At 56.5% G+C, this 26,909-nt stretch overlaps 2 protein-coding genes across 2 annotated transcripts; both read right to left on the bottom strand.

Moving 5' to 3' along the window:
* Positions 1 to 8,559: 8,559 nt before the first annotated feature.
* On the bottom strand, positions 8,560 to 18,054 carry CPN2 (carboxypeptidase N subunit 2). Its single transcript, XM_004602986.2, has 3 exons — positions 17,986 to 18,054; positions 13,773 to 13,802; positions 8,560 to 10,646 (listed from the first exon to the last, which is right to left on the bottom strand). Exon 3 carries the CDS (start codon positions 10,641 to 10,643, stop codon positions 9,030 to 9,032), a length of 1,614 nt encoding a protein of 537 aa, XP_004603043.2. The 5' UTR covers positions 10,644 to 10,646; positions 13,773 to 13,802; positions 17,986 to 18,054; the 3' UTR covers positions 8,560 to 9,029.
* Positions 18,055 to 24,871: 6,817 nt separating this feature from the next.
* LRRC15 (leucine rich repeat containing 15) lies at positions 24,872 to 26,641 on the bottom strand. Its single transcript, XM_004602985.2, has one exon. It carries the CDS (start codon positions 26,627 to 26,629, stop codon positions 24,872 to 24,874), a length of 1,758 nt encoding a protein of 585 aa, XP_004603042.2. The 5' UTR covers positions 26,630 to 26,641.
* Positions 26,642 to 26,909: the final 268 nt, after the last annotated feature.

Here is a 26,909-nt window from a genome sequence, read left to right as displayed (position 1 = left end):
ACTCAGGAACCACTCCTGGCGGTGCTCAGGGGATGCTGGGATTTGAACCTGGGTTGCCTGTGTGCAAAGCAAATGCCCTACCCGTTATGCTATGGCTCCAGCCTCATAAGTGCCTTTTCTGAATTGATTTTTTTTCCCTGTTGGGGTAGATGCCAGGTGGAGTGGCTGGTTCCTATGGGAGCTCTATTAGATTCCTAGGTTTGGGGGGAGTGTCCGTGTTGTTTCCCAAACACACAGGACCAGACCACAGTCCCACCGGCCGTGCAGGAGGGTCCACTTGTCCCCCATCCACACCGACAGTGCTTGTTTTTGCTGCTGGTGGTGTGTGCCAGTCTCAGTGGTGTCGGGAAATACCTCATTGTTGCCGTGATTTGTATTTTCCTGGTTTTAAGTGGTTGCATTTTTTCATATATTTTCTGGTCATACGTAGATCTTCTTTGAGGAAGTTTCTGTTCATGTTCCCCCCACCCCACCCCGTCCCCATTTTCTGATGGAATTGGTATTTTGGGTTTTTTCTTTTTCGCCTTCTGGGTCACAGGGTGATGCACAGGGGTTACTCCTAGCGGAGTGTAGACTCAGGAATTACTCCTGGCGGGGCTCGGGGGACCATACGGGATGCTGGGAATCGAATCCAGGTCGGCCGTGTGCAAGGCAAATGCCCTTCCCACTGTGTTATCACTCCAGCCCTGGTTGGTTTTTTTTTTTTTCCATAAAGTTCTACCAGCACTTTATATATCTTTTTTTGGGGGGGGGGCGTCACACCTGGTGATGCTCAGGGGTTACGCCTGGCTTTGCACTTGGGAATTACTCCTGGCGGTGTTCGGGGGACCATTATGGGATGCCAGAGTCAGCTGCATGCAAGGTGAACCTTTATAGCCGAGTGGTGGCAACCAAGCACCCTCTCCCAGTCTCCGGGGTGTCTTCTGACTCCAGTCCTTGGTGGTGCTCGGGACTGCTCTGTGATTGCTGCTCCTCCCTCTGGTTTCTCAAGCCCGTCACCTTGGAACAAAGAACTTAGAGAAGGAAGCAGGGGAGGAGGTTTACTGCACCCGCAGGACCATGCTGCCCCCTGAGGCCCCACGGGACGCCCGGTCGGGAAGCTGACAAGGGCTGCAAATCCCCTAAGACTTGCTCACACCACCACAACCGCAAGAGAGAGACCTGGAGCTTTGTAGGAGAAGAAACACAACACCTCCAACGGGGTCAGGGGCCAGGATGCGGCAGGGAGAGTACATGCTTCATGTGCGTGATGGCTGAGTTACACACACACACACACACACACACACACACACACACGAACATGCACATACACACATGCACTCATGCACACACACGAACATGCACATACACACATGCACTCATGCACACACACGAACATGCACATACACACATGTACTCATGCATACATACGAACATGCACATACACACATGCACTCATGCGCACACACATGCATGCATACACATACACGCACACACACATAACATACAAGTCCAGAGGTGATTTAGGAGACTGAGGAGATAACTTCAGGGGCTGGCGAGGTGCTGGATGCACAGGGCCCCCAACTCTCTGGGCGGAGCCTGGGGGCCTCTCATGGCACCTGAGCATCAGACCCCAGGCCCCTGGAGTGGCCCCCAAGTGCCCCAGCCCCACCAGGAGAGGCTCCTCCCCCTCTGGAAACACACAGGACAGAGCGAGGGTCTGTTCTCAAGCCTGTGGCTCCCCAAGGCATAGTCACGTCTGATCCCGAGGACGTGGAAGGGACGGCTGGAGTGTGCCACCCCCCAGAGCCCCAGATGCTGGCCGGGCAGTCGGAGCTGGTGGAAGCTGAGATGTGAGATGGGGAACCTGTGAGACGGCACCAGGGCCTCTCCAGAGCCTTCCAGCCCGAGGAGACGCCCACTAGCCTGAACCCACAGTCCATGCGGCAGATGGTGCCCAGAGTCCTGGGGTGGGGTCAATTCTGGGTAACTGTTGATGGCAGGGCTTCATGGGGACAGTCTCTGAAGGGGTCTGGAGGGCTGTCTTGTACGCTCCCGATCTCTCTCTCTCTCTGTCTCTGCCTCTCTCTGTTTCTCTCTGTCTCTCTCCCTCTCTCCTCCCCAAGCACACAAGGGTCAGCTGGCGAGAAAGAAATGCCGGTCTGGAGGGCTAGAGCAACAACACCGCGAGTCGGGCACTTGCCCTGCATGTGGCCCACCCGGGTTCTATTCCCAGCATCCCCTATGGTCCCCTGCTGAGCACCCCCGAGCGTGTCCCTGCGTGCAGAGCCAGGGGTAAGCCCCGAGCACCGCCAAGTGCGACCCAAAAGCAAGAACAAAGTCAGGGTCACTCCAGAGCAATCCCGCCCCCAGGTCTCGAGGCAGGGAGCAGTCGCTTCTCTCACGCACCGCTCTCACCCGAGACCGAGTCTCTGCTCTTGCCGTCTCCAAAGGCGGTGTTGGAGCACCTCTGGGACAGGCCTCCCGGAGTGAGGCTCGAGAAGCTCCTGAGCTGCCTGGCCCCGCCCTGCAGAGCGTCCTGGGCATGCAGCCATCAGCTCCACTGCATCACTCCACTGCGGCACCAGCCCCGCCCCGCCCCGCCTCACCCCACAGGCACCAGCTGTTCTCCACCAGGACCTTCTCTCCGTGAGGCTGACCCCGGGGTGCCTGGAACTTCTGTCTGTCCAGCCTAGCCAAGGAGGGCTGGGGGCTCCTTCCGGGCTCCCAGCAGGAGGCGCACTCTGCTCTCCTGGCAAATGCATTCTGGTGCAGGGACGCCCAGGGATGCTCACTGGACCAGAAGCCCCAGTGAGCCCAGCTGCCACGGGGGACAGTGGGAAACTCACCCGCCCCGGGGACACGGGTACCGATAGAACCCCGGTCTTTTCCTGACAGAAGTCTAGCAGCTCACATGGGGCACTGCAGCGAGGAGCGGCTACTACCAGTCAATGAACGGAGTCAGGAGAGCTGGGACACTTTGGAGGGCAGCCGTTCTCCCTGTGCGCCACCAGGGGGCGCGCCGAGACCCGGCTGGCACCATCAGCACAGGGGTGAGGAGTGGAGGGGCAGGACGCTGGAAGGTGCAGAAGCTGTTGGAGCTGCGGCTGCACTGGGCCACACTGCCTCACTTTCCGCAGTGCCATCCAGGTTTCTGAAATGTAGTGCCATCACTGAAAGAATTTGTAAAAGGCGTTTCCGATCCCCCCCAAGGATCATTTTGATATGCAAATAGCGATTTGAACAGCCTCGCAGGAGCACCAGAAGGACTCCAGGTGACAGATGTGATGGCCCAGCGGCCGGCTGCCCTGGCCGGCTCCCACACTCACCCACACGCCTCGAGAAATAAATGGCAATGATTTTTTTGTGGGGGGTCTTTGTTTTGGGGAATTTACCGTGTCATGATTTTGGGCGCGAGAATGCCCTTCTTTTACCCTCCCCGATAACCCGATGCTGGTCCTGATGAACAGTCTGAATGAGGAAACCACGCCCATGCACTTCAGGAGCCGGCCCACGGCCACATCACAGGCCAGTGGCTGGTCCAGACATGCAGACGAGGAGGTGATCAGGCCGGAAGGAAAGACTCCACAGGACAGACGGGGCCAGAACTATAGTACAGTGCATAGGGCACCTGCCTTGCACACGGCCCACCCAGGATCGATCCCCAGCATCCCAGGTGGACCCCTGAGCACCCCCCAGGAGTGATCCCTGAGCACAGAGTCAGGAGTAACCCCTGAGCACTGCTAGGTAGTACTGTAGCACTGTAGTCCCGTTGGTCATCGATTTGCTCGAGCGGGCACCAGTAACATCTCCATTGTGAGACTTGTTGTTACTGTTCTTGGCACCTCGGATATGCCACAAGTAGCTTGCCAGGCTCTGCCATGCAGGTGAGATACTCTCAGTAGCTTGCCAGGCTCTCCGAGAGGGATGGAGGAATCGAACCCGGGTCGGCCACGTGCAAGGCAAACGCCCTACCTGCTGTGCTATCGCTCCAGCCCGAGCACTGCCAGGTATGACAAAACAGATGCCAGTCCACCTCCTCCTGCAGCTGCCTGAATCTTCCTTCTCCCCAGCCCCGCAGTCTTGGGCATGGCCTCGCTCCTGAAAGCTGGAGGTGACAGCGAGGGAGGAAGGGGGTGTATGAGGAGCTCTTGGCACCTCATTGGCTGGAGCAAAGTGGTGGCGTTTCCAGAAACGGGAAAACCCCACGGAAGTCCCGTGCAATCCGGCGATTTGTCTGAAACCACTCTGATTGGCACCTTCGACTCTGTCCAGCGAGAGCTTCAGGGCCCCCTGCCCAGCCCCAGTGAGCTCACGGGCTGACCTGCACAGCCCCTCCCCCGTCCTGGCTCCCAATGCAAGGGCCACTGTTGAAATCGACAGAGACATTGCGGACAGTCAGGAAATGCGCCAAGATTCAGCGGGGACACGTAGAGCCGGGAGTGGGCGACTTCGAGTGGCCAATCAGCACACACTCTTAAGGGGTAAGTCGTGTCATTTCCAATTTTATGTTCCTGTGCTCCCCTCTACATTGAAAAGACCCTAAGCTGCTTTAACTGATTCTTTCCCGGGCACAAGCTGGCCGCCTGTTTGTGCTCCTTAGATCCCGAGGTCTCGGCTGCTTGGCGCAGGGGCGTGTCCTGATCTCCCATGCAGCGAGAGCCCTCCTGAGCGTGTGTCCGAAGCCTGGGAAAGCCTCGCTTAGAGGCACGTCTGCTCCCGGGAATATTATTCACGGGAAGAAAACATCGAGTCCATCTACGTGCCCATTGGAGCATTTGCCAGATACACAAGATGGGAAAGTACTCAGCTCTTTTATCTTTTTTGTTTTTAATGATTCCTTTTAAAAAATCTTGTCTTTGTGCCAGCATGAGTGGAATTGGAGGAGATGATGCTCAGAAAAGCGTGAGGAAGCAAGAAGCCAGCTCCAGATGGACCCTAAGCCCCCACGGGGAGAGCGGCTTATCCAAACGCCGTCTCTCCGCCTCTGGCAGACACCCGGATGGGAGGGGGCAGGAGGAAAGAGTGGCTGGCTCGCTCTGGTCCCTGGACAGCCCCAGAACTCCGGTGGTGGGTGGGGTGAGGCTGTGACCAGCCAGAGATGACACGCAACACCCCCAAAATTCAGGTAGTGCGGGGCTGGAGCAATAGCACAGCAGGTAGGGCGTTTGCCTTGCACGCGGCCGACCCGGGTTCTAATCCCAGCATCCCATATGGTCCCCCGAGCACCGCCAGGAGTAATTCCTGAGTGCAAAGCCAGGAGTAACCCCTGAGCATCGCCGGGTGTGACCCAAAAACCAAAAAAAAAAAAAATTCAGGTAGTGCAGGAAACCCGTGTTAAGTCAGTGAAAGTTTCATTCACAAAACCCACTGAGAGGCTGGAGGGGCAGGACGGGAGATAGTCGCGAGCCTCGCAAGGCCCGTGCGTACGAGGCAAGTGCGTTCACCCGCCGGGCTATCTCTGGCCAAGACTCTTCTTAACCCACATGCCTTGATGGATGGACCAAGTGTGTCTGGGTGAGTCGGTTCCCTCAGCAAACCTGCTGGCCTGACTTATTGCCCGCCAGACAAGAGTGCAAGGCGGCAGAGGAGCTTCAGGAAACACGTTTGTTTTTTGTTTTTTGCTGTTTTGTTTTGTTTTGTTTGCTTTTTGGGGGTCACACCCGGCGATGCCCAGGGCTTCCTCCTGGCTCTGCACTCAGGAATCACTCCTGGCGGTGCTCGGGGGACCATATGGGATGCTGGGAATCGAACCTAGCTCGGCTGGTGCAAGGCAAACCCCAACCCGCTGTGCTATCACTCCAGCCCCCACGTTTGGTTTTCTGAGGATGGCATTACCAGGTCTGAAGCTGGCACCCGTCTCCTGCCCTCCCCACAGCCGCCCCTGCCTTGGTTGCTGATTCCGTAAGGACCCCGCTGCCCTCCCCTCCCCAGGAGACCCCCTCACAGTCACTCCAGGCTTCCCCGCGCCCGTCTCCAGCCCACCCGTCTCCAACGCTGCTTTGACTCAGATCAGCGGTGTTCTCAGCGGCTCCTAGAGTGCTCCCAGGAGCCCTCCCCTCCCCCACCAGCCCCCAGGACCTTGGTGGGCAGGAAGCAGCTTGTTTGTTTTTTGTGGACTGAGTAAGTACTGGGTGAGACTTGTAGCCCTGGTGCTTCTCTAAGTCACATTTGGTTCTTAATTCTTTTTTTTTACAGGGGCCGCCCCCACTGGTGCTGGACTCTGAACCCGCATCGGGGTTCGAATCCGTCCCGCACCTGCTCCACTTGTTTCTACAGCAGCCCCAGTGCTCAGAGTCCCATCCACGAGCTGGGGAGCCTCTGAGCAGGGGCCAGTTCAGGCCCTGCAGGCCCACAGGATGCTCCGTCACTCCCTTGCCCCGGAGAGTGGAAATTGGCGTGGTAGCCAGAACTAGTGTTTCATTTCCTGGCGTGGAGTCACGCCTGGCAGTGCTCAGGGCTGACTCCTGGCTCTGTGCTCAGAGTGGTGGGGGATTAGGTGGTGCTGGGAATCAACCTGGGGCCAGCTGCATGCAAGGCAAGGGTCCTGCCCTGGTGCTACCTCTCCACGCCCCAGAATTAGGGTATTTTGCCAGGAACAGTCTTTGTATTGAAGAAACCAGGACCAAAGCCAAATGATGGAACTCTTGGTCTTGGGGAGACGAGGCACTTTCTCCCCATCCTGTGCCCCCCTTCTCCCCTGGGACCCCAACACCTCGCCCCCCGCCCCACTCCTTAGGGCAGGGTCCATCTCATTTAGCTCATTTTGTCCCATTTGCGTTAGTATTTACATATACATGATTCTCTTTTTTTTTTCTTTTTTTCTTTTTTTTGGGGGGGGTCACACCTGGCGATGCACAGGGGTTACTCCTGGCTCTGCACTCAGGAATTACTACTGGTGGTACTCAGGGGACCATATGGGATACTGGGATTCGAACCCGGGTTGGCCGTGTGCAAGGCAAACGCCCTACCCGCTGTGCTATCGCTCCAGCCCCATACACATGATTCTTGCGGGGTCTCTTTCTCTCTCTCTCTCTCTCTCTCTCTCTCTCTCTCTCTGTGTCTCTCTGTGTCTCTGTCTCTCTGTCTCTCTATGTCTCTGTCTCTGTCCTATCTGTCTGTCTGTCTGTCTGTCTGTCTCTGTCTTTCTGTCTTTCTGTCTCTCTCTGTCTCTCTCTGTGTGTCTCTGTGTCTGTCTGTGTCTCTGTCCTGTCTGTCTGTCTTTGTCTCTCTGTGTCTCTCTGTCTCTGTCTCTGTCCTGTCTTCTGTCTGTCTGTCTGTCTGTCTGTCTGTCTGTCTGTCTGTCTCTCTCTCTCTCTCTCTCTCTCTTTCTCTCAGTAAATTTGCTTTTGTCTGGCCGGGGAATCTGCTCAAAGGCTGGGGCACATCTCCTGGTCTGGCTCCGGGTACCACCTGGTCCCCGCAGCACCATCAGGTGTGGCCCCCAAACAAACAGACACAATTTCTGCTACTAAACACGACACCTGCCTGATGCTGATGAGCAGAGAAGACCCCACGGGGCTGGGGGGTCGCTCTGTACCCTGACGCGTCCTGCGGCTCAGCCAGCCGTCTGCACCCTGCACGCGCAGGCTCCCAGCCCTGTCAACACTGGCCGGAGCCCGCCAGAGTCTGCCAGAACCCGCCCCAACTGGCTCTCCTGCCTGCTCTCCGCTGTGCCCCCACCAGCGCCTGCCGTGTAGGCCGAGTCCTGGCCTCACCCATCGAGACCCTGGCCAGCCTGCTCTGCTCGTGCCCTGCCCACCGGGCGGTCTCCCCCGAGGGCTCCCCCGAGGGCTCCCAGCCCAGCCTCCGCCTCCCCTGACTCCCAGCACTGGCCCCCTCTTGGCGTTCATGTCCAGGACACCAGCACAAACGTGTCCTAAGGGGGTCTGGTAGCTGCTTGGGGCAGGCAGACCCCCAACCCCCTGCCCCACCTGTGCATGGTCAGGGAGAGGCGGGGAGGGCCAGTGGGCAGACTGAGCGACAAGCACCCTCTGCCCTGCCCGCCGGGGGCTCGGAGAGCAGAGCCTGGCAGTTGGCCGCAGGGCACTGCCCGGGAAGTGGCTGGAACCCGAGGCTGGGAGCAGGCGCCACTCTTAGGATGGGCAGAGGTGACTCTCAGGTGAGGGACGGGGTGGGGCAGGCTGCCGAGGGGGCCTCACACCCAGGGATATCCTGCACCCGCACCCGGGGCAGCAGGAGGGCTGGGCTGAGGGGACCAGCGGGGAAGGGGTGGGCAGAGAAGACAGGGGCGTCCTGACGGCCAGGGGAGAGAACAGGGGTGCAGCACCTCAGCAAGCGCCTCTGAGGCTGCCCGTGACCCCTCCCTTCCTCTCTGCGCTTGGGAGCCAGAACCTCACTCCCCGCCCCTGCAAAGGCCCAGCCCCCATCTTCCTGGCTACTTCTAGCCCCTCGCTTCCATCTCTGTATCGATTTGAGGAAAAATAAATCCAGGGACAGAAATAGAAAATCCACCTTTGGTTTTTTTCTTTTTTGGGTCACACCCAGCGATCCTCATGAGTTACTCCTGGCTCTGCGCTTGGGGATTACTCCTGGCGGTGCTCGGGGGACCATGGGGGATGCTGGGGGCTAAACCTGGGTCGGCGCGTGCAAGGCAAACGCCCTCCCCACTGTCCCATCGCTCCGGCCCCATTTTTGTCTTTCGAGCTGGGGGGATCCAAGAGGGAAGCATCTGGATGAGCAGCGGTGGGAGGGTCCCCTCTGGGCTGCAATTTGGGGGGTGGTGAGCATGGGGTTGAGTATGAACTGACCTGCCGGAGACCCCCGGCCCTCGGTGCTGCTCTCATTGGTTCTTTGCAAAGTGGAAGGACGGGGCGTCTCCTGTCGGCAGGCCGGACTCGGAGAGGGGAGCCACGGAGGCAGGAGAGGAAGAGGAGACCCGGGCCGTGGAGCTGGCCTCTCCCGTGCTCGCTTTGGGAGGCCCCCGTCTGCCCCACACCTGAAAACCAAACGCTCTGACTCTCACCTCCTCCTGCTGCCATCAGACCCCCGAGGCCGTCGCCCAGCTCCAGGCTCTGTCCGCCGTGCACCTAGGGGCCCCCTGCCCGCGCCTCGATGGACACGGTCACCCTCACAGTGCCGCAGGCCGACGTCAAGTCCCACGCCTGGCTGGCGTTGTAGGGCAGGCCCGCGCCGGTGCCCTGCCGGGCGGACAGCTGCAGGCGCAGCCAGCGACAGTGTGTCTCGTCGCAGGCCAGGACCACCGTGCCCTCGGGGTTGCTGTAGCTACAGCGGCTCTGGGGGGGCTTTCCCGCGGACACCAGACCCCAGCTGTCCCCTGGCCCCGGGGCTGGGGAGACGGGACACACCAGCTGCTCCTCGGTCAGGGCGGGCACCAGCTGGCCCCTGAGGTAGGCGGGGCCGGCGCAGAAGGTCCGGGCGTTGGGGAGCTGGTCGCTGTACTGCTGCAGCCAGCGGAAGAGGTAGCCCAGGTGGCAGTCACACTGCCAGGGGTTCCCGTGCAGCGCCAGGCTGAGGAGGTTGTAGTTGTCGTCGAAGAGGCCCTCCGGGAGCGTGGTCAGGAGGTTCTCGGACAGGCCGAGCAGCTCCAGCTTGGACAGGTTCTGGAAGAGGCCGGGGGGCAAGGCCGTGAGGTTGTTGCTCCCCAGGTAGAGCCTGGTCAGCTCCACCAGGTCCCGGAAGACACCGGCCGGCAACTGGGCGATGGCGTTGTGGGAGAGCGTCAGGGTGGTGAGGCTGGACAGCTCGGCGAAGGCCCCCGGGGGGACGCCCCGCAGCTGGTTGTGCGACAGGGACAGAGCCACGAGGCGCCGGTTGCGGGCAAAGAGGCCTTCGGGCAGCGTCCGCAGCCCGTTGTCCAGCAAGCTCAGGTGGGTGAGGTTGGCCAGGGACGAGAAGAGGGACGGCGGCAGCTGGCCCAGGGCGTTGTGGTGCAGCCAGAGCTTCTCCAGGCCCCTGAGCGGGGAGAAGAGCCCGGCCGGCAGCTCCGAGAGCGCGTTGCTGTCCAGGGAGAGCTCCTGCAGGCCGCCCAGCCCGCCGAAGGCGCCCTCGGGCAGGCTGCCCAGCAGGTTGTGGCTCAGCCGCAGGCTCTGCAGCCGGCCCAGGGGCGCGAACAGCTCTCCCGGGAGCTGGGCCAGGAGGTTCTGAGCCAGGTTGAGGGTCCTGAGCCGCGCCAGGGGCTGGAAGAGCCGGCCGGGCAGGCTCTGGAGCCGGTTGCCCTGCAGGGCGAGGGACTCCAGGGCGCCCATGTGGCGGAAGAGGTCTTCGGGCAGGGTCCGCAGCGCGCTGAAGGAGAGGGTGAACTTGAGCAGCGAGTGCAGGTGGGAGAAGGGGGCGGCGCTGAGGTTGAAGAAGCTGCTGCCCGTGATCTCCAGGTCGGCCAGCCCGGGAAGCCCCCCGAAGGCATCCGGCCCCAGGCGGGAGAGCTGCGTGTTGAGGAAGACCACCCTGGTCAGGTGGGGGCTGCCGCTGAAGGCCCCAGTGGGCAGGGTGGTGAAGGAGGTCTCCACGAAGACCACGTCGGTGGCGTGCAGGGGGAAGGTGGGCGGGACGGCCTCCAGGGCCTCGTCGGTGCAGAAGACCTGGTGGGAGAAGCAGTCGCAGCCCGTGGGGCAGGGCTGGGCGGGCCGGGCCAGGAGCAGGAGGCAGAGGCAGAGCCAGCCGGGCCACGGGCCGGGCAGCATCTCCTGGGAAGAGAGAACAGAACACGGCCGTCAGGGTACCGGGTCATGCCAGTCAGGGAGGAGCTCAGAGGCCACCACGGAGTGGCCAGGCAGCGGTTTAGATTCATGTGTGTGTGTGTGTGTGTGTGTGTGTGTGTGTGTGTGTGTAGGTTGGTTGGTTGTTTTCTTTCCTTTCTGCGCCATAATCCAGCGGTGCCCAAGTCTCATTCCTGACTCCATGCCTAGCTCACTCCTGGCGGGCCCAGCTCAGGGGACCACGTGCGCTGCCAGGAATCAGCTGGGGTCAGCGCCCTGCAAGGCAAGCACCTGAGTCCCTGAACTACCTCTCCACCCCCGTAGGTTTTGGTTAGGGGTAGAGAAGAGTTGCAGGCTTTTAGTTGACTAAATATTAAGCGTGTCAAAAAGAACAAGAACTTGGGGATGGAGCAATAGCACAGCGGGTAGGGTGTTTGCCTTGGATGCGGCCGACCCGGGTTCGATTCCCAGCATCCCATATGGTCCCCTGAGCACCGCCAGGGGAAATTCCTGAGTTCAGAGCCAGGAGTGACCCCTGTGCATTACTGGGAGTGACCCAAAAAGCAAAAAAAAAAAAAAAAGAACAAGAACCATCAGTGCTGGTGAGGACTGGCGGGGAGGAAGGGGCTCTCATGACTGAGACGCAAGCACAAAAGTTTGAAGTATGTAACTGTATCTCACGGTGATTCACTAATAAAGAATTCCAAAAAAGAAAAAGAAAAAGAAAAGAAAGGGGCTCTCATTCATTACTGGGGAAAATACCGACTGCTCCAGACTCTTTTGGGAAATAATATGGACAGTCCTCACAAAACTAGAAACTGAGTTTCCAGATGACCCGGCAATATTGCTCCGGGGGATATACTTTAGGGGCCCCAAAACACAATTCAGAAAAGCAGTCTTCATTCCTCTGTTCATTGCAGCACTGTTCGCTATTGCCATAATTTGGAAACAATCCGAGTGCCTGAAAACAGATGAGTGGCTAAAGAAACTATGGCACATCTACACGATGGAATACTATGCAGCCACCAAGAAAAAAATGAAGTCATGAAATTTGTTCATACATGGATGGACATGGAGAGTACCATGCTGAGTGAAGTGAGTCAGAGTGAGAGGGGCAGACAGAATGATCATACTTATTTGCAGGATATAGAAAAACAGTATGAGAAAAATACCTGAAGACAGAAGAAACAAGGGCCAGCAGGACTGACCACAGCAGGAAGCTTGTTACAAGGTTGGGGTGGGGAGTGCAGTTACTGCAGAGAAGAACCGCTATGAGTTGGGTCATTCTGGGTAAGAACTGACTGACTGTTGGAAGAAGGTTAAGGGATGCACATTATAACATTATAACCTTTCGGTAACAGTATTGCAAACCACAGTGCAGAGAGAGAGAGAGAGAGAGAGAGAGAGAGAGAGAGAGAGAGAGAGAGAGAGAGAGGGGCAGGCTCCTGGTGGAGGGGTGTGAGAGGGAAACTGGGGACATTGTTGCTGGGAAATGTGCACTGGGTAAAGGGACAGGGGCTGAAACACTGTATGACTGAAACTCATTCATGAACAATTTTGTAACAGTGTATCTCAGTGACTCAATTTTTAAAAATTAAGTATGTGTGTGAGTGTGTGCTGAGAGTGTTTGTGTAAGTGTGTGTATGTGTGTGAGAGAATGTGTGTGAGAGTGTGTGAGTGTGTGAGTGTGTGTGAGTGTGTGTGAGAGTGTGTTTGAGTGTGTGTATATGAGAGTGTGTATGTGAGTGCATATGTGAGTGTTTGAGTGTATGTGTGTGAGAGTGTGTATGTGAGTGTGTGTGTGAGTGTTTGAGTGTATGTGTGTGAGAGTGTGTATGTGAGTGTGTGTGTGTTTGAGTGTGCGTGTGAGAGTGTGTATGTGAGTGTGTGTGTGAGTGTGTGTATGTGTGTGTGTGAGTGTGTATGTGAGTGTGTGTGAGTGTTTGAGTGTGTGTGTTGCCAGGGATCAAACCAGGGCTTCACACAGGCAAGGCAAGGGCTTTACTGCTCAGCTATAACCCCAGTTGGAAATACCACCTGGGGGAAAAGGGGGCCACATCTGGTTGGGCTCAGACCTTACTCCCAGGGATCACTCCTGGCAGGCCCGGGGAACCATACAGGGTACCTGAAATTGAACCCAGGTCAGCTGTGTGCAAGGTAAGTGCCCTACCCTGGTACCATCTCTCCAGCCCAAATTCAATTTTTTTTTTTTTGCTCACACCTGGCAATGCTCAGGGGTTACTCCTGCCTTTGCACTCATAATCACCCCTGGCGGTGCTCGGGGGGGGGCCATATGGGATGCTGGGAACCAAACCCAGGTCAGCTGCGTGCAAGGCAAACTCCCTACTCGCTGTGCTATTACTCCAGTCCACTAATTCACTTTTAATGCTAGCTTGTACCCTGACTCACAAGCCAGTGCTCGAGCTTCCAGGCAAGATTTGGTTACTCTGCAGTCTTTTTTGCCAGGAAGCCGTAGCTGCTGTATAAAACTGTGACATGTCAGGTTGGAAGAGCAGGTTTCTGCGAGATTTAGGAGGAGCAGGTTCACATTCCTGTGGGCAAAAGCAGCTGGGGTTGAGTGGCCCCTGCCTCATTAGAGGGTGGAGACCTCTGGCCACTACAACGTCCACCTATGTCACCATTTACAAGGCTTGCAGTGGCTCAAGGGCCAGCATTCAGCTCCCAACTCTATCACGTCCTAGCTATGTGACCTTGAGAAAGCCACTTCATCTGTCTGCACCTCCGTTTCCTTATCTGTAAAATGGGGATAATGACAGTGCCTGCACATTAGGTCATTATGAGGATTGCATGAGTAAATATAAGTAGAGGTTTAGGATCGGGGTCTAATGTGGAGTGAGCAGTCAGCAAGCTACGTTAATTACTAATAAGGGTTCCCAGCGGCCCTTATTATAGAAAAGGTTATTTGAAGCACCAGAGAAGAAGGACAAATGTCCTTAGATGGAATACATTTGACTTTACCAAAGGAGAGAGGCGAGGGGAAGGGAGGAAGGGAGGAAGGGGGGAAGGAGGGAGAGAAGGAGGGAGGGAGGGAGAGGAGGAGGGCAGTTCCTTATAAAATAGATACTAGTTTCATCTTGTTTGTTTTGTGTTTACCTGTTCTCAGGAAGAACTCACAAGAAGATCCTGGAAATAAAATAAAATCAATAAACCTAATATAGAATTAAATGAAATGATCACAGAACTCCAATCAATTGAAAAAAATTTTAAATAAAATCAAGCTCAAATGTTGGGGGGAGGGCAGAGTGATCGTACAGCGAGTAGGACATTTGCCTTGTGTACAGCCAACCCAGGTTTGATCCCCAACACCCCTTGTGGTTCCCCCAAGCCCACCAGGACTAATTCTTTTTTATTTTTTGACATTTCTTTTTTTAATTTGTTGTTTTTGCTTTTTGGGGTCACACCCAGCAATGCTCAGGGATTACTCTCGGATCTGCACTCAAAAATTGCACTGGCAGTGCTTGGGGGACCAGATGGGATGCTGGGAATCAAACCCGGGTCGGCCACTATTGCTCGGCTCCCACAAGGACACATTCTTGAGTGAAGAGCCAGGAGTAACCACTGATCACCGCTGCTATGGCCCCAAAACTAAAATAATAATAATAATAACAATAACAACAACAACAATAAGATAAACAAAGTCAAATCGAAGAGATCCCGGCATGTAGGGCCTATAACACTCCCTGACTTCGTGGGCCGGAAGTTCCTGAGTTGGGAATTTGTTAGCTGCCTCTTGCCTCCTTCTACTTTCCCGGATATGGGGTCAGTGACTCCAATGGTGTTCGTGTCCCCTGAGTTCTGTGAGTCGTTACGCCAGACGATCAAGACCTTGGGGCACCCTTGCGCTGTGCCAAGTGGGAGAGAAGTGTGGGTGCCCCGGGAGCCCCCTTCCGTGGCTGCTGTTGGGGGCTGGAGGAGACCCAGCCTGTGGAGCGGGGCCCTCCACCCACGCAGCTGACACGGACTCCAAGAAGGTGGCCTCCGGGTGGACTCAACTTGGCACACACCCGGTTGGTGTCCTCAGAGAACTAAGGGATGGTTTGGGCTCTTGGGCCCACCCCTGGGGGGGGGGGTCAAACTGGGTGTGGTCACTGGGAACAGATCAATGAGGAAGGCTCAGAGCAGGTAACAGAGGCTGCCTCAGTGGCCAAGGGGAGGGTGGGGTGGAATCCTGCATGGAAAAGTTTGCTGTTCTCTTCAAAATGAGGCTGTGGCTATGTTCGCAGCGTCTTGAGTGACTATTTTGAAACACATGAATCATATAACACTGGAATGAACTATAAAATGAAAGGGGTCCCAAAGGGGAGGTCTCCTTCTTGGAGGTCTGTTGGAGGAGAGAAACCACGGTCCATCACACACTGCACATATGCACAGCGACTGTTCTGGAATAGCAAAACCCAAGGCAATGGCAACGTTTTCCTTTTGCTTAACCGTGAAGACTGTATTTTAAAAATAATAAACAGGCATTATTTTTGTAGTGCAGAGCGATTGAGCTGCCTCTGGACCCAAGGGCGTTTGCCTTGCACTCAGCCAACCAGGGTTTGATTCTTCCGTCCCTTTCGGAGAGCCCAGCAAGCTACCGAGAGTATCCCACCCACACAGCAGAGCCTGGCAAGCTCCCCGTGGCATATTCATTATGCCAAAACCAGTAACAACAAGTCTCACAATGGAGACGTTACTGGTGCCCGCTCGAGCAAATCAATGAACAATGGGACGACAGTGCTATAACAGTGCTACAGTGCTACTACAAAAATAGCACTGTCATAGTACTGTCGTCCCGTTGTTCACTGATTTGCTCGAGCGGGCACCAGTAACGTCTCCATTGTGAGACTTGTTGTTACTGGTTTTGGCATTTTGAATATGCCACAGGGAGCTACACCCAACTCTACCATGCAGGCGGGATACTCTCGGTAGCTTGCTGGGCTCTCCGAAAGGGACAGAGGAATCGAACCCAAGTCAGCAGCGTGCAAGGCAAATGCCCTACCTGCTGTGCTATCACTCCAGCCCCATTTTTGCAGTAAGGTTTTAAAAAAAAAATCAAATTTTTGATTAAATTTTGGCCCCAACCCAAAATTTAAAAAATGTTTGGTTTTGGGACACATGTGGCAGTGCTCAGGGGTTAGTACTAGCTGTGCTTAGGGGTCACTCCCGGAGAACTCAGGGACAATATGTGGGCTGGGGATCAAACCCAGGCCGGCCACATGCTAGGCAGCTGCCCTAACCACTGTGCTATTGCTCCTGTCCTGAGGTTAAAACATTTCTATTAATTTACTGTGTTTCGGGCTGGCTCCTGGCCCTGTGCTCAGGGATCACTCCCGACAGGGTTTGGGGATCTAGGTGCAGTGCGGGGATAAGACCAGGGCAAGGAGGTGCCTGAGCCCTAGTGCTCATTCTTCACCCCATTTTAGCAGTCTTGAAGAAAGACAGCTACAGCTCCGGACTAAGAACAGAACGTGAACTGGACACAGGCCTTCCTTTTTAATCCCCACTTTTAATTTTGGTTTTTGGGGGCCACACCCAGTGGTGTATGGGAACGGTTGCTCCAGTTCAGTCTTCAGGAATCACTCCCGGCAGTACTCAGGGGGCCCTGAGTGCTGGGGATTGAACCTGGGCCTCCTTGCATGCAGAGCCCCCATTGAGCTGCCTCTGGGCCCCAGTCCTTACTGCCACAGTTCCTTCCACTGTAGGGGGCTCGTGCCACCTTCCCCAGTCCCCACCCTACCCCCTACCTCCCAGCTCAGTGCTAATCCCGCTTCCTCCAAGAAGCCTTCCTTGCCTTCCCCTGCACAAGCCCCACCGATCCCTCACATGCTCTCTGTAACGTAGAGGGTCCACCTGTTCTCTGTTGTGGTTGGTGGCACCTACCGCCTATGTGACCCCCAGGGCCTCTGCCCAGGGCTGGACACAGATGCTGGTGGGCCCTTGTGTCAGCTGGAAAGGATCACACGTGCGGCTCTCGTGGCCTTGGGCTCCCTCCTCCCCTGGCTTCAGTGAGGTGGCACAGTCCTGGGAGAGTCTGACCCTCTCCCTTCTGGTGTGGGGGCTCCTTCTCCCTAAACCTCAGTGTCCCCCACAGGACCAGAACCTCATCCCATAGGTTAAAGCATTACCCAATTGTATGACACCCTATGACACCCCAATAAAATAATGGATTTGCCGCCCTCCCCCCTCCTGCACTGTGGACAAGTTGGCTGGAACAGAAGGTAACTGTCTCCCACCGAAGGCGGAGCCTGACGCTTATCAGGGTTCCGCAGAAAGTAGCGACATCCATGTTTGATTCCTGCAGGGATGAAATATATAGACTTGGTTGCTGGGCTGCACCTGGCTGTGCTCAGGGTTTCTCCTGACCCTGCAGGGGATCACTCCCGGCTCTGGGTTCAGGGATCACTCCCGGCTCTGGGTTCAGGGATCACTCCCGGCTCTGTGCTCAGGGCTCACTCCCGGCTCTGGGCTCAGGGATCACTCCCGGCTCTGGGCTCAGGGATCACTCCCGGCTCTGGGCTCAGGGGTCACTCCCGGCTCTGGGCTCAGGGGTCACTCCCGGCTCTGGGTTCAGGGATCACTCCCGGCTCTGGGCTCAGGAATTATTCCTGGCTCTGTGCTCAGGGCTCTCTCCTGGCTCTGTGCTCAGGGGTCACTCCCGGCTCTGTGCTCAGAGGTCACTCCTGGCTCTGTGCTCAGGGCTCACTCTCAGCTCTGTGCTCAGGGCGCACTCCCGGCTCTGTGCTCAGGGATTACTCCTAGCTCTGAACTCAGGGATCACTCCTGGCTCTGTGCTCAGGGCTCACTCCTGGCTCTGTGCTCAGGGCTCACTCCCAGCTCTGTGCTCAGGGCTCACTCCCGGCTCTGTGCTCAGGGATTACTCCTAGCTCTGAACTCAGGGATCACTCCTGGCTCTGTGCTCAGGGATCACTCCTGCAACTCTGTGCTCATGGATTGTCCCTGGGTCTGTGCTCAGGAGACTATATGAGGTTCCAGGGATTGACCCTGGGTCAGCCATGTGCGAGACAAGAGCCCTATCCCTAGTTTTACACCCTCACCCCTAAACAGACATTTTACCAACAAAGCCAGGATACTCCATGGACAAGGGGGAAGCCGTTTGGAATGATGCTGGGTTAGGAGGCGTACACTAGGGCGGGTCTGGACATGTGGTGAGTCCCCCTCTGTCCCTGCCATCACGGTGGGACTCTGAGAGCAGGCGCAGCCTCCCTTCCTCCCACAATCCCACCTTGAGCCTCTTGGGCCCCACCCCGGCACCTCTGCCCTGGGGCACGACTTGTCTCTAATCGGCGCCCCCCAGGACACCTACCTTACGGGTGTGTGGGGACAGTGTCCTGGCTCTCCCCGCGGACAGAAGGGCCTGTGTGCTGGGCACGGCTGTGGATTCAACCCCAGCAGTGACCAAAGTTCCGGGGGTGGTTCCAGAGCTTTCCCGGAACGTCACCCAGGTCACAGGATGAGAAGACAGACAGAAACGGAGCCAAGACCTCAAGCGATTACAAAACACGCCTGCCGGGAATCCAGGAGGGGGCCTGCACCTGGCACCTTGCGACTCTGAAGCTCAGAAGGTTGTTCTGGGGGGGGTCGGGGGTGGCGCTGCACTCATGCCCCCTCCAGACTGAGCTCAGCGGCACAGCACGCCCTGGGCCACCGCTTCACCCTCTGTACAATGGGAGAAATTCTAGAAGGGTCCTGGGAGGTTTCCTTGTGTTCGCGTGTTAAATGAAGCCATTTTTCTAAGTCTTTTCCACGTCACTAAGAGGTGCATTTAGACCCCAAACAGAGATGATCACTTTCCTTGGTGCTATTCCAGATAAAATAAGTCGTTTCGGAGGGAATGATTTTTTTGGCTCTGGAGGGGTTCGACCAGGGCTGCAGAACAAGGTGGAATGAATGTGTGTATCTCTGTGTGTGTGTGTGTGTGTGTGTGTGTGTGTGTGTGTGTGTGTCCCTGTGAGAAAGAAACAGAGGCAGAGACAGAGACAGAGAACATATGTTTTAAGGGTGAAGGAATGACCTAGATAAGCAAGTTAAAATCATTCTTAATGCCTGGGATAGTTTTATGGCTTTTATACTCATTGCATATTATTAAATTTTGCTTGAGGGCTAATGGGGCCTTCGGCCAGGCCACAGGGGCACCAGTGTTTCAGGAAATTTGGGTTTTGAGCTCCAGGCCATTGTTTTTTTCCTTTGGGGTCACTTCTGGCAATGCACAGGGGTTACTCCTGGCTCTGCACTCAGGAATCACCCCTGGCGGTGCTCAGAGGCTCATATGGGATGCTGGGAATCGAATCCCAGCATCCCATATGCAAGGCAAACGCCCTACCTGCTGTACTATTGCAAGCTCCAGGCCTTTGAACTATCTCCCCAGTCCAAAGTTTCTTTGCTTGTTTGAGGTGCCAACGATTCAATGCAGGACCTCACACCAGTAAAGTTCAAGTGCTCTGTCTCCTGACTAATTCCCCTGGTCCGTGAAGCAGGCTTTTCAGTGGAGGCATTACAAGCTCACTCGGGGCAAGGCGAGCATGGGAGAAAGCATGAAGAAATCCATGTAAGAAAGCAGCGTCACCCCCTGCAGCCCCAGCTGGAGGATGGTGGGGGCAGGGGGGCGGGGGAGGTAGGCTACACCCCTGCAGAGACAGAGAGCTTGTCTGTCTGTCCCTACAACACAGTAAACAAGAGAAGGTCCAGGGTCCTTCCATTCACGTCTGGATTCTGGCTTTCCACCCGATCAGCCGTCCCACAAATGACTCAATGTTTACAGGTTTCTGCGTGTGAAATTGTGGAGCCAGTATGGCAGATGCTAGGAGGGATATATGTATATGTGTGTGTGTGTGTGTTTGCATGACTTATGTTCATACGTGAGCACATGCATCTAACCCCAGCTGGAAGGATGGTGGGCACGTATATGTCCATGTGGATGGGAAATAGGTGGCCAGGAAGGCTTGCAGGGGTCTTCCAGGAGATGAGAGGAAGACCACCCTCCTTTTTCCATTACCTAAAGTGCTAGAAACCTGTCTGAGTGGACAGGGCCAGGGCTAGGGGCAGACAAGGCCCTGGCCCAGTCACTGGAATGGGGTGACTGTAAAACACAGGCAGCATATCGCTGACCCTTGCCCCAGAAGAGATCCAGAGCTCATAGAGCCCAAGCATCCATGGTTGAGAACTCCTTTCCTGGGAAGAACAGCGGGACAGACGGACAGCAGAGCATGTCGCCCTCTCTGAAGTCCAGGGCCTGAGTCCTGGGGAACCTGGACACTGAAAGTCGGGGGAACACCAGGACTTTTGGAGGGGGTCACTGCCACTCGGATGCCATCTTCTGGGAGCCACCAAGCTGGGGGCTGAGCACAGTGGGAGTCCAGAGATGTGCAGGAGCGCTCCCAGCCGCCAAACCCCGTGTGCCCTCGAGCTTGTGCACCTTAAATTAGTGCCCAGTGACCCTCATACCTGGCAGGACATGGAGACACATGGAGGCCAGGGCTGTGCTACTGAGACCAGCCGCTAGAGGGTGTCGGAACACGTGTTTCCTCACTTTCTTCACCTCTGCAAGGGTGTGGGAGGAGGCAGGCGGGAGATGGGTTCCTTGCAAGAGGGGGGTGATGGGTGTGGCGTAGGAATTTTAATTTTAAGCTAAAATGAGGTGAGTAAATTCTTTTTTTTTTTTTTGCTTTTGGGGTCACATCTGGCAATGCACAGGGGTCACTCCTGGCTCTGCACTCAGGAATCACTCCTGGCGGTGCTCAGGGGACCATATGGGATGCTGGGGATTGAACCGGGGTCGGCCGCATACAAGCTGAACGCCCGACCTGCTGTGCTAACGCTGCAGCCCCAACGTGAGTAGATTCTAAGGGCTGCTTCCAGGCATGGATATCTCTAGAGATCGTCCATTACTTCCTTTCAGTCCTCAAAGAATCTTTTTCCCAGCCCACATCTGTTCTCTGCTCAGCCTTGCACATGTGTGACAAGAAGGAGCCCCCAAGTGTGAGGTCCTCGGGCCCAGACGTCCATAGCCAGCACGTGTCCTGTTAAACCATTTATTGTTGATTCGGTACCAGATTTTTTTTGCAAGCAGCATCCAGCAAAGACAGACCCCCTCACCCTGCCCACCAGGGCTCACACTCTAGACAACCCCGGGTTCTAGAAATCTCTAAGCACACCCGCAAGCACCTGGGACTATTTGCAAAGCTTTTCTAAGGGAGGCACACCTGTGATCTACTCAGAAAGGAGCTATGAAGGCAAGCGGGGTGGGGGGACGACATAACATCTCCTTGGGTGGGGGAGAGACCGCGGATTGCAGGGAGGAATCCCCACCTGCCGTGGCGACTGTCCTGGGTGGGATGTCAAGGCTCAGAGACATCCCGAGACAGTCCTCTAGTGACTGCCGGTTCTCTGCTCTTCATCCACTTCCTGGGCCTGGAAGCCCATCGGGGAGAAAGCTCCCTGCTGGCGTCTGAAAGGTTGTGAGTAAGACGCTGTGGACCAGGGAGCGTTCTGAGAAGCAGCGTGTGTGTGTGTGTGTCTCTGCTTCATAAGGAGGCTAACAAGGCTCTCATGATCATGTCTCCAAAGGGGGCCTGGGTTTTCTTCAGTCCATGGGTGGGTTTCGCTTCTCCTGCCTTGGCAAAGCTTTTGAGACATATGCTCCCAAGAGAAGATCCTCTAGAGAAGACAATGGAGCACACATAAGAGAGAGAGAGACTCCCCCCTACCCCGCCCCTGCCATGTTCTGTGGTGAGAACCCAGACGGTGAAGTTTGTGACAAGGGTTGGAAAGGAAAGTCTCAGAGCCTGCTGAAGAATGATGCAGAAAAGAAGGTGTGGTTCCAGAACCTTCCAGAAGGGGATCTGGCTGTCTCCTGGTGGGAAGGGGGGGGGAGCTCAGGAGGGAACTCCTGTGGGTGCCTTCCCCCTTCCAGGAGGGCTGGGTGAAGGAAGTGTGTCTGAAAAATGACAGTGGCTCGCTTGCCTTTAGCTCTCTTTCCCCCACGTGACCCTTCTGTTGCCAGTGGAGGCTGCTTGAGCTGAGGGGGCGAGGGAGCGAGGTGGCTCTGGGCTCCGCCTCAAGTGTTGAGGTACCGAGTTGCTCTCTGCAGGCCTGAGGCCCTGTGGTTCAGGAAGGCGGAGAGCTCTGCTGAGGAGGATGGTGCGGCATCCCAGGGCTCCCTCCAATCCAGTCTGATGGATGGAAGCCTCGGGCTGCTCAAAAGCCAGGCAAAGGGGGTTTGTGTCGGCCACCTCCCCTGGGGTACTTCTGGGCGAAGTCACCTGAAGAGGACTGTCCTCAGCTCACTTCCGGCCTACAGAGACACATTTAGGTACCGTGGACCTGAGAGGAAGCTACTGAGACGCCGTGGCCAGAGTTAGAAGGACCTGAGGTACGGGGGTTCAGGCTGGCAGGGCGCAATGCATGAAGACAACGCTTCCTCACCCTCGGACATTCCGGCCCTGTGGCCTTGAGCAGTGAGACCCCGAGCTGATTCCTGAGGAGCACCTTGAGGGACTCAGTTCCAAGCGATGCTTCCTGTCTGGAGGAAAGCTGGCCATGCTTCCCTCTTCGGTCCAGGATCAATATGGCAATGGGCTGAGGCGCAAGTCCCAAGTTCTAGACTTACTTCCTTTTGAGTCCTCTTAAATCTTGGTACATTTTGGACACCCACATTTACCTCAGGAAATGATGTCTTTTGCTTCTGGCAGGTCCTATCTTTTCCCCCAGATTCCCAGAAACAGTGGGTGGAGGGGGGCTGGAGCGATTGCACAGTGGGTAAGGCTTGCCTTGCATGCAGCCAACTCGGGTTCGATTCTCAGTATCCCATATGGTCCCCTGAGCACTGCCTGGAGTATTTCCTTATTTCAGAGCCAGGAGTAACCCCTGTGCATTGACAGGCGTGACCCAAAAAGAAAAAGAAAACAGTGGTGGGAAATTCTAATGTGCACTAATTTTCACATATATCACGTGTGGGACCCTTTGTGTTATGTAGCAGAAGGGAAACCTGGACATTTTTGTACAGCACATGTTGCAAAGGCCCGGGTCCTTTCTGGTTTATTTGGGGGCAGAAGGAAAGAGAAAGAGGCATTTGGGATTAATTTGCAAGTCTTTGTAGGCTTAGTGTTAGGTTAGCTCTTTTCCAGGACAGACCTAGAGATCTAAATTATGTCCCAACTGGTAGACCAGTTGTCCAGAGAAAGGTGGTTGCTGAATGCTTTGTTTTAGAAACGAGTATGTGAGGGTGAGTATTTGCATGCCTAATCTCAAAGAGAAGATAATTCAGAGTGAAACCACTCAACTCTTAAAAACAGACCATAAAAACAGAATCTCCCAAATGAGCTCAGGCCTATTATGACCTATCTGTAAATGTTGATGTTACCTGCTAATTTGAGAAGTCTGAAGTTAAACTGTGATCTGAGTTAACTTTGTTCATTTTTTTTTTTAATTGGTAGGGCCTCAGCAGTGGTACTCAGGAACTATTCCTGGCTCAGAACGTAGGGATAATTCTCAACAGTGTTCATGGAATCGTGTTGGGCCAGGCATTGAATGCAAGGTTCCGGGACGCAAAGCATGCACTCCAGTCCCCTGCACCCTCTCCCCTGCATTCAGGCTGTGTTGTTGATGGAGATTTTCACGGTGGCACTAGGGCGATTGCTGAGTTCTTTGACTCTAGGCTGCTCAGCAAAAGAATCTCATCTCCGAGCTATTTCATTTTCCCCAAACACAGAGTGAAAATTAAAAGCAGATATAGGCATATCATGCCCATAAAAGGCTGGCGCAGAGGGAGCTCCAGTAAATAGCAGACAGTCTGCGTTGGCAGGAAAGCGTATGTGGTTGCATGGGTCTCTCCAGTTGAAATGCTTCTGTTTTGGGTTTGGGTTTTTTCTTTTTCAGTTGGTGGGTCCACACCCAGCAGTTCTGGGAGAGGGGGAGGCATGCAGTGCTGGCGACCAAATCCCAGACCGTGCACGTAAGGGATGTGCTCTACCTCTTGAGCCACATCCCTGACTCCTCAAGGTGCCTCCAGCCTGCATGCCATCAAATCTCCTTTCCAGCCAGAGTGCGTGTACATCTCCTCCTCCTCCTCCACTGCCCAGCCGCTGGAGCTTTGTAAGGGCCGGCTGGAGGTGGGAGAAGCAGTAAGGCATCCTTCCTGACTCAAGCTTCCCAAGAAAGTCCAAATCACTGCCACGAGCATCTGTGCTCTGCAGCACAGCTAACAGAGGAAGATGGGGGTAGTTTCTTGATCTGGCTGTTTTTCAGGGGTCACCGATGGTGACCATCTATCTCACGGTACCCCATCATGTTCCCACCTTCCCATACGGATGTCCCACTCTGACAACATGGGAGACTTCCACACACAGGGGATGAACACAGAGACCCCAAGGAACCAGGTGGCTTTCTTCATCCAGCCCCAACAAGCTGATACTAATGCTTTAGGGGAGGAGGGGTCCTGGGGGGGAGGTCCTGGGGGGGTGTCAGGATATTTATATGACTTTATTTCAAACAGGACTGAACTCTCCAAAGCCATCACCGGCCGTTGGAAATACTCTCTAAAAGGCTGGACTTGTGTGGGCGGTGCCTCTCTTCCTCTTCCAGTTTTTTTTTTTTTAAATTCATAAATTACACCAGGAACCACCTCAAGGCCGCCCCACTTTCCCCCCACCCCAACCCCCCATCTGGGTGCGTGCCCCAAAAGCTGGGCTTCTTTCAGCTCCAGGACTGGTGGGGCTCACTCGCCCGCGAGCAGGAGTGGAGAATCAAGGGGAGACCTTGCCCAAGGAGGGGGGCGATGCTCCTCTCAAGAGGAGCGGGAAGAAGGGAAATCAACGGGGATAATACTTGATCGGAGAACTATTTCCCCTGCGGGCGCAGGCATCGGAATCACAGAGTCCAGGAGGCCCGAGGGGGGCGCCGGGAGGGGCTTCTGGGAGAAGCACTGGCAGGGGTTTCTGGAGGAGGGGCCGTCTTGGGGGGAAGCCCAGCGGTGAGCGAGACCCCATGGAGGCGGGTTGCCATGGCCCTGAGGGTCTTCCTGGTGGTAAGAAAGTCCCCCAAGACTAGCCTCTCTTGCAGAGATGAGCAGGCCGGCGGGCAAAAGGTGGGGTGCTTTGTCCCCGAGTCTGGAGAGAGTGGGCCCAGGGTGGCTCTGGAGCCCACGGGTGACACCCCCAGTTCCTCCAGAGAGGGCCTGCCCACCCCGCCTCCCTCTAGCACTCATTGGGCGCCTTCATCTGCATCATGACCGCTTGGCTTCTCTGCTTGCAGCAGCAGCAGCAGATGCAGGCGGCCAGCGAGCAGGCCAGGGCGATGAGGCCGATGACGATGGCCGCGATGGCCAGCCCGCTCTGGGCCTGGGTCATGCCCCCGGTGTCTCGCGAGTCGGTGACCTGGATGGTGGTGAGGTCGGTGTAGTCCTCCACGGTGCTGGTGTGGTCGGTGGTGGAGGAGACGGAGGTGGAGTCGGTGTAGCTGGAGGTATCGGGGTAGCTCGGCGTTTCCGGGTAGACGGGGCCCTGGGGGCCCTGGGGGCCCTGGGGGCCCTGGGCGCCCTGGGCGTTCACGTTGATGACGATGATGGACTGGCCGCGGACGTCGGCCGGGCTGAAGCACACGGGCAGGCTGTCGGTGCCCAGCCGGGGCTGGTTGAGCAGCAGCCAGGAGCGGAGCGGGACGATGCCGGAGTCGCACCGCCACGGGTTGTCGTAGAGCCGCAGCTCACACAGGTTGCCCAGGTGGTCGAAGATGCCCACGGGCAGGTTCTCCAGCTGGTTGTTCTGCAGCTGGATGGTCATGAGGCCGTTGACGTTGGCGAAGAGGCCCCCCGGGAGCTGCCGGAGGCGGTTGTTCTGCAGCGAGATGTTCTGGAGGTTGGCCAGCATGCGGAAGACGCCGGGGTCCAGCTCCTGCAGCGCGTTGGTGTGCAGGGACAGCTCCCGCAGCTCGCCCAGCCCGTTGAAGGCGCCCGGCGAGATGTGGTTGAGCTGGTTGCGGCTGAGGATGAGCACCTGCAGCTGCGGCAGGTGGCGGAAGACGTTGTCGGGCAGAGAGGTGAGGTGGTTGTCGTAGAGCCAGAGCTCCCGCAGGTTGTTCATGGGCCCGAAGATGCCCGGGGACAGCTCCTTCAGGGAGTTCCCGAAGAGCGTCAGGCGGTTGAGCTGCGGCAGCTGCATGAAGATGCCGCCGGGCAGCTGCGAGATCTGGTTGTTGGACAGGTAGAGCCGCTGCAGGTTCCGGTTCTTGTGGAAGAGGCCCGGGGAGAGCGCGCCGATCTGGTTCTGCTGCAGGGCCAGCTCCTCCAGGTTGGTCAGCCCGTCGAACGTGCCCATGGGGATGTCGGAGAGCCGGTTCTCGTACAGCCGGAGCACCTGCAGGTTGCCCAGGCGCTGGAAGATCCGGGGAGACAGGTGGGTCAGGCTGTTCTTGCCCAGGTTGAGCTTGGTGAGGCCCACCAGGTGGTCGAAGACGCCGTCGGGCACGTACTCCAGGTGGTTGCCGTGCAGCTGCAGCTCCTTGAGGTTGCCGCACTGAGCGAAGTGCGCCGGCTGGATCTGCACCAGCTGGTTGCTGGAGAGCAGGAGCGACTCGAGGTTGTCCAGGCCCTGGAAGAGGCCGACGGGCAGCACCTGCAGCTTGTTGTTGGCCAGGCTGAGGTAGCGCAGGGAGCCCAGGCTGCGGAAGGCGCCCGGCATGATGTTGGACAGCTCGTTCTTCTCGATCCTCAGGGCGATGAGGTCGGAGATGTTGAGGAAGGGGGAGTCGCCGAGCTCCTTGATGTGCGTGTTGAGGATCTGCAGGCTCATGGCGTTCCAGGGCAGCGGGGAGGGCACCGCCACGATGCGGGCCCCCGTGCACTCCACCTGGGAGGACCGGGAGCACGTGCACTCGCTCGGGCAGCCGTAGTAGGCCAGCCCGATGCCCCAGGCGTGGGTGCCCACCAGCAAGAGGAGATAATGTTTCAGCGGCATGGCCTCTGTGGGGGAGAGAGCACACACACGTGAGTCTCGGGGGCTGCACCCGCACTGCCGCCCCCCCCCCCCGACCCGGTCACTTGAGGCGGCCACAGCTGTTGTGGGCGAGGGGTATGTATGCCTGCTTCCATGCCTTCCTCCCTCCAGGACTTTGCCCAAGAAACTCCCTCTTCCAAGAGTGCTTTTCTGCACCTGCACCCAAGTCATTCCCGTTCTCCCAACTGTAGCTCAAACACAGCCCCCTCCAGGAAGCCGCCCCTGATGGCCAGAATCAGCA

The sequence above is a fragment of the Sorex araneus genome, chromosome 2, assembly GCF_027595985.1.
Source record: "Sorex araneus isolate mSorAra2 chromosome 2, mSorAra2.pri, whole genome shotgun sequence".
In the NCBI taxonomy this organism is placed as follows: domain Eukaryota; kingdom Metazoa; phylum Chordata; class Mammalia; order Eulipotyphla; family Soricidae; genus Sorex; species Sorex araneus.
Note: the sequence above shows the minus strand (reverse complement) of the source record. Positions and strands in the feature narration are given on the sequence as shown.

Coding starts and splice junctions, on each gene's coding strand:
- CPN2 (XM_004602986.2), bottom strand. CDS start 10,643: ATGCTGCCCGGCCCGTGGCCCGGCTGGCTCTGCCTCTGCCTCCTGCTC.
- LRRC15 (XM_004602985.2), bottom strand. CDS start 26,629: ATGCCGCTGAAACATTATCTCCTCTTGCTGGTGGGCACCCACGCCTGG.